We start from the raw sequence: 9,405 nt of genomic DNA on the forward strand, positions 1-9,405 counted from the left end.
TCATTATACAACAATTATAATATTCCCATATTGTGTAAAATTTGGTGTCATGTTTGATTCAATTCAAATCTAACAGTAAACGCAGTGATTTTTTTTTTACCTTTAATGCACAACGTCCTTTTATTTTGAAGGGTTTCGTTTCAAGGGTTACTACATTACCCACAATGCAGCAGTGAGATCTGATTGGCTGGTAAGTGAACGTCGTCATGTGACGTAATCTGAAGGCGCGCGGGAATCTGACGTGTGTGTCTCTTCGCTCGTGTGTTTGTTTGTAACTTTCAAAACTCTGGATTTCTCTCAGTTTAACGTTTATTTAACGTTTTATTTTGAGTCATGGATGTTTCCTCAGCTCTCCGTCGTGTTCACGGGGAATAGTTCCCGACACTTTCCCCGGTTTGGCCCGTTTTTCCCCCGCAGTTCGTCGCCTCCTGCCCCGCAGGTCGGACGCTCTGTGTCCGGGGCAGTGACGAGCTACACGCTGGTTGAGTTGTTGTTGTTGTTGACGGTGGAATAAAACACGGAGGACGAAGAAGGAGCAGGAGAAGGAGAAGGAGCAGGAGCAGGAGAAGGAGCAGGAGCAGGATGTCAGCGCTGTCACAACACCCGGGACACGAGGAGGACAAGCTGCAGCGGGTCAGAGAGCAGCTGCCCTGCAGAGAGAACCAGGCCGGGCTGCTGCTCTCCCTCCTCGGGCAGGTACATCCACACATGTCCGCTCAGCAACTGGAAACATTCATGTCAGACAGGAAACAGTCAATTACAGCATTTACTAATATACTAGATCTTTAATAGTTATACAGACAGTGTTAATGTTGTTTTTAATGAACACAATAGGTGTTAAAGTCTGAGAAACATTCATTTAAGGTATTAAAAAGTCAATTAAAGCATTTACAAATATCCTAGATGTTTTAAAAGATAGCTTTTAGTAATAATGTTACGTATAAAATGTTTGTATGTTGATCCACAACTAAATTACATAAGCACTTTCTTGGCCCATGTTCCATCCTGCATCAAGTTTTGTAGAAATCCATTCAGAAGCAATAACTTAACCAAGTATTATGAATAGAAGACATAACCAAACAAACAGATTTGTCCCTCCAGCCGCAGCAGTACAGTTACCCTTCCATCTTCATCTACGGTCATCGGGCCTCGGGGAAAAGTCACGTGATGCAAGTTCTGCTGAAGGAGCTTGAGGTGAGAGTCAGATTCTGTGACTTCAGTCCGTCCACGTGGTCAATGATAGTACATGGTGCATGGTGTGTGAATGTGGGAGGTTGTTGAGACCAGAAAGGTGCTGCGTGAATACACACCATTTAGCATTCATGTCTTAGTCCTTGAAAATATTACATCCTCTTTCTCTTTGTGAATTAAATATAAAGATTCTCACTGATGCTTCACACTCCCCACAGATATCAAACTGATTGTCTTTATTCCCCCTCTTGCTCTGCAGCTGCCTCACGCCACCGTCAGCTGTGTCGAGTGCGTCTCCAACTCGCTGCTGTTTGAACAAGTGCTGCTCTCCCTCTTTGGCTGCGAGGCCGCCGCGCTGCTCGCCCGCACCCCGTCGCTGTCGGACTTCGTACGCATCTACAGGCAGCAGTGCTCCCAGTCTCCTGCCACACAGACGCGATACATCGTGAGCGCCGTGCACTTCACATCCCAAACAGAAAATCAGTCCTCACCTGGCAAAATATTCTGATGTTTGCATGATTATGTGATTAGTAGTTACAGCACATGCAAAAAGCAGCCACGAGGAAAGACGTGTGTTTAATTCAGAATTTTGCTTTTATCGTTATTTGCATTTTAAAGTGCATAAAACACAATAAAACAGCCATTTGCACGTTTTATCTTCTCGAGTATGACCTACACATGTATTTTTCAGGTGATGGAAAAAGCGGAGCTGCTGAGAGACGCCGACGCCAATCTCCTCCCCGCCCTCCTGCGTCTTCAGGAGCTGGTGAGAAAGAGCAGCGAGCTCTTTTGTCTTATCCATCAATTCGAGCCACTTTATTGTTGTCGCACTGTGCGGATGATGAAGAGGGACTGGAAGAGCTTATTTTATGATGGATGAGCTGAGTGTGTGTGTGTGTGTGTGTGTGCACCTCCTTCATAAAGCTGTTAGATGGAAAGAAAGGATGGCAGCCAATCACAGGTTTTTAATTAAACACAACCACGAGTAAAAAAAAAAAAAAAAAAAACGCAGGTGATTATTTGTGTGAAATCTGACTGTTCTCTCTCTGGTGGATTGCTGGTGTTAAGAGGATTCTGTCTTTTTTTAATGTCATTCGCCTTAAGTGACACCACTCAGGGTTGAAAGGCTGATCAAGGGTTTTTGTGTCTCTAGTGTATTTATTTTATTATCCTGGCCTCGACTAAAAGGTCAACATGATTTTTGTGAATACATTTTGTTATAGAGGCAGAAAGGAAGAAACAGAGGTTGGAGTATGTATGCATTTTGAAGTATTGGATAGAGACTTTTTAACGTCCCCTGACATCATTAGTGTCTTCTGCGTGTTTTGCTCCTCTTTTTCAACCATGAAGTTTGAGAACTTGTCCGTCACTCTTAACTCTCTCAGAATCTGTTCTGCATGCGAGTGACGTTCCACAACCGCCATGGATTGATGGAATTATGTGGGAAACACTGTAATTCTTCCAGTCGCGTGCACGGATCACGTTGATCTAATCAGAATGAAACTCATCCGATCTTGTAACTACGTGTATCCGTCCTTCAGGTTGAGGACAACATCACCGTCATCCTGCTCAGTGAAATCTCCTGGGACAAGTTCAGACCCAACACGGGTTGTTTTGAGCCGCTTCTGCTCCATTTCCCCGACTACAGTAAAGGTATAAACGTCCTCACGCGTGCATCAGCCAGCGCCATGAGTAACTCTCCCTGCGCTGCATAGTGATGATGCACACTTGGCAGATGCAGTGTGTGATGTGCGATCTGTACCTGTGAGTTTGTTCTGACACTTAGAACTTGTTCCTCCTCACAGGCAGCGACTGTGAGGAGGAGTCGCGCATTAACAAAACACCACTGTATGAATTCATGTGCTTGATATGTGAGAATTTGTTTTCTGGAGAGAATAACTTTTATAAAAATCTCTGTTTTCACTTCTGCTAAATCTAATCTCAGTGTGTGTCCCTCATTCCCAGGCGAGCTGCAGCAGATCTTATCACAGGACAGACATCCCTCATATTCAGCCGAGTTTTACTCGTCCTACGTCAACATCCTGCTGGGAGTCTTTTACTCGGTGTGTCGGGACCTCAGAGAGCTTCGCCATCTGGTCAGACACACACACACACACTCACACACGCACACACACGCACACACACACACACACGTTCCTATGTCAGTGAGGATTTTTCACTGTTTTGATTTTCTTTCAGTCTTGCATCATTGATTTCTCTTTTTTCCTTCTTTTCCAATAGGCTGCCCTCAACTTTTCAAAGTACTGCGAGCCATTGGGAGAAGGGAAAGGTAATCCATAAAGAGGAGTTTCCATTCGTCCGACAGCTGATCAATATTTAAAAATGTCTTATTTTACCTTCTTCTTTGTGGCTTGTAAAGAGGGATTGTTGTTTTTAAGAACTTCTCATGAACAGACACTGGGCAACATTATCATTTAACAAAACACTTGTCGTTACTGTGGATTTTTTCAATAAAGTTGCTTTTATTTTTTGTGTTTAGTGAAGGAGACGGACACACACAAGCTGTGGAGAAACATCGAGCCTCATTTGAAAAAAGCCATGCAGACGGTTTATCTTCGAGAAGTGTCCAGGTTATTCAGATTAAACTCATTTTTCTCATTTCACCAGCGACATGTGATGATTGTTGCTCTGCTCATCATGTTGTGTTCTCTCTGTTCAGTCTTCAGTGGGAGCAGATGCAGCAAATGGAAGAGAAGGAAGCCGGAGCCTTGAGAGGTACCAACACACACTGACAGCACGACCGCAGATTAACCCTGAACATTGTGCATCACTTTTTCATGGGTATCTATCGGCTCCAGCTCTGATTGGCAGGGATGTAAACATAAGAGAGTTCGGTGAGAGAGCTTCTCCTGGAACAGCTCGAACATAAGCTGCTTTCAGACGTGCACTGAACTCCAGATAATCTCCTGAAAGTATCTGGAGGGGCTGCATGTCAGTTCCTGTCAGCCCCCCCCAGTAGAAACTAACCCTAACCCCACCACAATAAAACCCCATAAAGGTCATTTCATTTACTGGACAGGTTTACACACAATTAAAATGCATATACCTGCTTTATTTGGTGTTCAAGGTTATTTCCTTCTTCCCTCAGGTTTATCTGCTCACACTCATGTTGAGCTGCCTTATTACTCCAAGTTCCTGCTGATCGCTGCCTACCTGGCGTCCTATAACCCTGCCCGAGCAGACAAACGCTTCTTCCTCAAGGTGGGACATTTTTCTCTTTTATATAGGTGACAGGACGTCGGGGGGGGAGAGAGATGAGGGATGACACTCACCATGGTCCTTAGTCAAACTGATCCACGGCCTGTTTCACTGAAGTGATCTGCAGCTTAGAAACATTGCAGATGGCAGCAGTGTCTCTCGCAATGTGTTGATGCAGTAAATAGTTTTGAAGTACGACTTTTGTTTCAATTTATTCAAGAGGAGAGGAAATGTTGCAGATTTTGTGAGACGTGTTCCGTACATATCGCGGGTCAGAGGATGGACAGTTGTACAGATTTGATTTCGGGCTGAAGAGAACTTGATTTATGTGAAATTTTTTTGTGTTTGATTTCCTTCTTTTCCTCCCGACAGCACCACGGCAAAATCAAAAAGACAAACTTCCTGAAGAAAAATGAAAAGGTGATCTACACACAATACACTCGTTGTTTTTTTCACATCACATGTAACTTATCATAAAATCAATATCTTCCAGACTAGTAACCATCTGCTTGGACCCAAGCCGTTCCCTCTGGACCGCCTGCTCGCCATTTTCTACAGCGTGGTGGACAGCAGGGTCGCCCCCACCGCCAGTATTTTCTCCCAGGTGAGAGTCTAATGTGCTGCTGCGAGCAATGTTTAGAAAACGCTCCCACTCTTGACCCCTGCACTTCAGAACAAATTAACATGCACACAACACTTGCAATGGTCGACCGCTGTTCTGACGTACTGAAACTGAATTCCACCCTCGAGGTTCTAGTCTCTCTCCACGATTGTGCCTCCTGCTGTGAGCTGTACGAAGCCTCGTGTGGCTGCATCAGAATATTAAATATCATTTACTTTCATGCTTTTCCTCCCATTTGCCAAATGACCAGAGGAAAGTGAATATGAACTTTATAACCCGAGGGTTTCAAATGATCATTTTATACATTTCTAGCCACAAATGTTGTAATATATTCTGCTCTATCGAGTCTAATGACCACAGCGTCCCACATGAGAGTTTTCTACCCAAATGGTCATGAGTTTTTGGATCTGTGGCCAAACGCTGATCTATTTATGGCCCCGAGCATGAAATGGTTTTAGAAAATTGCTCTCGACCCATATCTGTGACTGTCTGACGTCTGTTTTAATGCGTGTGCATCAAAGTGGGAGAGAGCTGTGTTTTCAAGAAGTGGAACAGAGACATATTTTGGTTTCCCTCTCTCCCACGTTTAGATCTCCTCTCTGGTGACCTTACAGCTGCTGTCTCAGGTCAGTCACGACGACCAGCTCGACGCCCCCAAGTACAAATGTGCCGTTTCTTTGGACTTCATCTGCGCCATATCCAGGTGTGTGCTCCTCTTTGTGCTCACACATGATTTAAACGGACTGAATTCTTTCAGGGAACTGACCTTTTACAGTGTTTTTCTCCACTGAGAATGTGCCCGTTGTGATTTATCTTCCAGGACAGTGAACTTTGAAATCGTCAAGTATCTGTATGACTTCCTGTGAGCCTGCGGTGAGCAGATGAGAGGCGACAGGCTGTGACAGTAAGATGAGACGGGTCTCTCTACATGAGAACATGCTTAAGGACACACAGGACAATTCATCCAATCATGTCGCTGCCCCCTTGTGGTTGATACACAAGCTTTTTCCTGTAGAGTTTTTGTGCCTCACATGTTAAATATTTGCTTTTGTACAAAATAAACTCCATATTGTAACGTTGAATTTATCTTGGTTGAGTTTTGTCAATAGAATTTATTTTTGCTCTTTATTTATAGGATATTTTCAAACAGATTTACTTTATTACAACCAAATATATTATCAATATCCCCCGAGTTTAAATGTTCCTGTGAATATCCTGCGTCACACTGATTTACACATGTTCACAGCTTATGTTAAGTGTTTGTCTTTATTGTACAAATAATCAGAATCTGAAACCCCCCCCCCCCCCCCCACAGTCTGCAGTCGTTTAACCAAAGGCTCCAGTCGAGCACAGCCAACAAGCAGAAAGCTAATCTATAACTGAATCTGTGTTTATGCTGAACAGGAAGCAAATCATTCAGCCTGAGAAACACAAGACACAAAACCACAGGTCAGCAGTTTCCTTTTGCAGCGTCTATAATTGTTTCAAACAACAAGGTCAATTTATTTATTTTAAAATGTTTTTAATCTCTACAGAAACTTTCATTTGTTCCTGTTCCTGTCCTTCATCCTGTGAACCCCACAGGCGCTAAAGGGTAAATAGAGATTTGAGTAATCTGATGCAGAGGGACTCAGACTCGGAAAATAAAGATAGAAACAAAGATTTGAAATCGCAGCTGAGTGCATGTAGTTGCTGCTCTCCTCCACTATCTCCCTCTCTTATCCCTGGTGGGTATCTGAGGGTAAGTGGGCCGTGTCAGAGGTCGTCTCTGACGCCAGCGTGGCCTCGGGAGAACTCACCATCGTTACTCAAGGACAATGACGGGTCCGCAAAGGTTGACTTGAGTCATCCTGATGCATTTAAAGTGCATGTGTATCACTTTTTTTTTTTACATTAACGGAAATGTTAGCGTTACACCAGCATCATATTAAACCGGATTCAATCTTAATAGAAATCTCAGTCTGTGAATGATTTTTTTTAACCAGAGGCAACGACGCACTGAAGCTCTCGGGTCACATCCCGGTCGAGGTCGTCTACACGCTGTGCCGCCTGTTGTGGATCATGGCCACGATGTGGGTGAGGTCCAGACTCTTCATCATCACCTCCATGAAATCGTTGTCAGTGCGCGCGCCGGCCACAAACTCATCCAAGGAGAGTTCGCCTGCAGACAAACAGTAGATCCACAGATATTCAATTTTTAGTTCGTATAATCACAATATACGTTATATCATATTTCCTGACTCATAGACGACAACAAGTGGACAAATGTTTCAAACACTGTCCACACACACACACACTCACCGTCTCCGTTTATATCAATCCTGTCAAACACACTGTTGGTGAAATCCTCTGCGCTTGAATCCTGACTTTCAATTCCATTGATGGCACGAATGGCCTGTTGGAAACAACCAAAAAAAAGAATAAAACCAGTCATGGAGAAGCCCAAAGGAAACACAGAGTGAAAGATGCGTGACGTCTGCTCCACCTTTATGATGTTGAGGAGCTCGTGTCGGTCGATGCAGCCGTTTCCGTCCACATCATAAAGTTTGAAGTACCAGCGCAGCTTGTGCTCCAGCTTTCCTCGCATCACCAGACTCAGAGCTGCCACGTACTCCATGAAGTCTATGTAGCCGTCCTGCAGGAGCAAGCGGGGATGTGAGATGTGTGCTCTGCTTTTATCAAAACATCACTGACGAACTCTCCAACCTCCCCACACACAGCGCAGAGTGTCATTTCGGAAACATTTAGCCCGTCTTAAGGGAAAATCATGGTCGAGGCGTTCTTTTCATAGCATTACAGTTTCAAATTTTATAGAAAATAAGGACAAAACCTCATCCACGGACAAGTTTTCTTTTTTGCAAAAGTGACACATCAGATCCTCCTCATCTCAATGTCAGAAGCTGTGTGAGTGAAATTAAGTGTTCCATTCTGGAGGATTATCTCCGGGGACTCTGTGTCTGAACATGGGCAACAATCTTAGCATCAAAGCATTGTCTCACGGATAATCTCACTGTTTAAATCATGCATGAAGATTATACCCTGGCCTTTTTAACTGAGCTGAGGGGGGGAGGGGACTAAATATAGACGTGCAGCTTCTCAGGTGGACATCCTGTGATGACCCTGACGTGCTCCCTCTTAATTCAACTGAGATCCGAGGGGGCAAAGTGGGACGCAGGCCGCACTGTCCTGGGAGGTCGCTGCCACACTTTGACCTTTCAAAGATGTCAAATGTGATAAATATCTTTGCCCCTCTGAGTTTTAGAGACGTCATTTTTAACTGTGATTGACCCTTTTCAGTCTTTTCTGACATAATCATGAGCTGCAGGTCGTATCGATTTGTTTGTGAACAAGATTACACAAAAACTGTGACAGATTAACACTAAATTTAGTGGGAGGATGAGGTGTGAGTCAGGGAAGAACCCATGAAAAGTTGATGCAGATTTTATTTTCACCTTCGGTTCGTTTACATTTTAATTTATATCTTCATTTATGTATTTTCTCACTGTTTCATTCTGATTTATTCCAATTTACCGTTAAAAGTTTTCCCTCTGCCTCCAAAGTGAAAAACCTTCTTGAATTGAACTCATGCATCTCACCTTGTTCATATCAAATGTGCGGAACATCTGCTCGATGTAGTCGTTGGCCTCCTGGTCCAAACCGCGCAGCCCGAAGAACTGCTTGAACTCGTGCAGGGTGAGCTGACCTGAGGGGCACTCGATCATGAACTTCTTGTACCAGAGGTGCATCTCCACGGCCTGCAGGTCGTCCACGGTGCTTCCAGTGGAGTTTCCCATCGCTCCGGCACCCAAGTGTTTGCAGGCAAAGTATCTGGCGTCTCCTGCAGCTGCTGCACAAACCCTGTCGGCCCAATTGGTCTACTGTGAAGCGAAGGGTGCTCCCTCTTCACAGTCACACAACATAGGGACTCAGGGTGGCAGCGGGTGGGGGCCTTTTGTAGGTGACTGTGTGTGGAAGTTGAGTCGGTGCACCCCCCTCTGTGTCCTCAGGTCTAATCGCCGGCTGTAATCCAGACAAACATGCAGATGATCGGCTTAAAGGCCCCATTAAGAGGGCAGGTTGACTGGTGCACCTCTGGCTCCCCTGAGATGTGCTGACAATCACTGTGCAGCTTTCATCGCTCACGTGGAGACGCAGCCGTGCATCTGATTCACTTTGCTCAGCAGCTGATTGGTGCAGCTTTAATGCTCTTAGTGAAGACAAAAGACAACAAGCCGGACAACCTCAGCTCCACACTGAGAAGACAAGTCAAGGGTTTTTTAATCAGCCTCAAAACAAACGTGTCCATATCAGACCCAACTCTGCGAACTCCTTCCAGAGGTCATGTCTGAATATGACCTTGGACTCTGTGACTT

The 9,405-nt window shown here is 44.6% G+C and overlaps 2 protein-coding genes across 3 annotated transcripts; one reads left to right on the plus strand and one right to left on the minus strand.

Annotated features, from left to right (window-relative positions):
• The first annotated feature begins 137 nt into the window (after positions 1-137).
• On the plus strand, positions 138-6,118 carry orc5 (origin recognition complex, subunit 5). 2 transcript variants are annotated; one of them, XM_034578070.1, is made up of 15 exons: positions 138-540; positions 580-696; positions 1,102-1,194; positions 1,451-1,636; positions 1,883-1,957; positions 2,733-2,844; positions 3,157-3,287; positions 3,433-3,481; positions 3,692-3,782; positions 3,872-3,927; positions 4,301-4,413; positions 4,783-4,830; positions 4,904-5,014; positions 5,623-5,735; positions 5,853-6,118. In XM_034578070.1, exons 2-15 carry the CDS (start codon positions 583-585, stop codon positions 5,896-5,898), a joined length of 1,338 nt encoding a protein of 445 aa, XP_034433961.1. In that variant the 5' UTR covers positions 138-540; positions 580-582; the 3' UTR covers positions 5,899-6,118. The 2 variants fall into 2 exon arrangements, with proteins under 2 accessions (XP_034433961.1, XP_034433960.1); XM_034578069.1 differs by having other exon boundaries at positions 139-513; positions 565-696.
• A 947-nt stretch (positions 6,119-7,065) lies between these two features.
• Positions 7,066-9,142, minus strand: guca1a (guanylate cyclase activator 1A). Its single transcript, XM_034578096.1, has 4 exons — positions 8,629-9,142; positions 7,518-7,667; positions 7,334-7,427; positions 7,066-7,193 (listed from the first exon to the last, which is right to left on the minus strand). The coding sequence occupies exons 1-4, from the start codon at positions 8,824-8,826 to the stop codon at positions 7,066-7,068; spliced, it is 570 nt and encodes a 189-aa protein (XP_034433987.1). The 5' UTR covers positions 8,827-9,142.
• Between the last annotated feature and the right edge of the window lie 263 nt (positions 9,143-9,405).

Source organism: Hippoglossus hippoglossus, chromosome 23 (genome assembly GCF_009819705.1).
Source record: "Hippoglossus hippoglossus isolate fHipHip1 chromosome 23, fHipHip1.pri, whole genome shotgun sequence".
NCBI lineage: Eukaryota > Metazoa > Chordata > Actinopteri > Pleuronectiformes > Pleuronectidae > Hippoglossus > Hippoglossus hippoglossus.

Excerpts from the sequence above, each read along its gene's own strand:
- orc5 (XM_034578070.1), top strand. The coding sequence starts at position 583 with ATGTCAGCGCTGTCACAACACCCGGGACACGAGGAGGACAAGCTGCAG. Across the intron at positions 3,288-3,432 it reads TCAGAGAGCTTCGCCATCTG|GCTGCCCTCAACTTTTCAAA; the intron begins GTCAGACACACA and ends CTTTTCCAATAG. Across the intron at positions 4,414-4,782 it reads ACAAACGCTTCTTCCTCAAG|CACCACGGCAAAATCAAAAA; the intron begins GTGGGACATTTT and ends TCCTCCCGACAG.
- guca1a (XM_034578096.1), bottom strand. The coding sequence starts at position 8,826 with ATGGGAAACTCCACTGGAAGCACCGTGGACGACCTGCAGGCCGTGGAG. Across the intron at positions 7,668-8,628 it reads GCACATTTGATATGAACAAG|GACGGCTACATAGACTTCAT; the intron begins GTGAGATGCATG and ends TTGCTCCTGCAG. Across the intron at positions 7,428-7,517 it reads AGCTCCTCAACATCATAAAG|GCCATTCGTGCCATCAATGG; the intron begins GTGGAGCAGACG and ends TGTTTCCAACAG.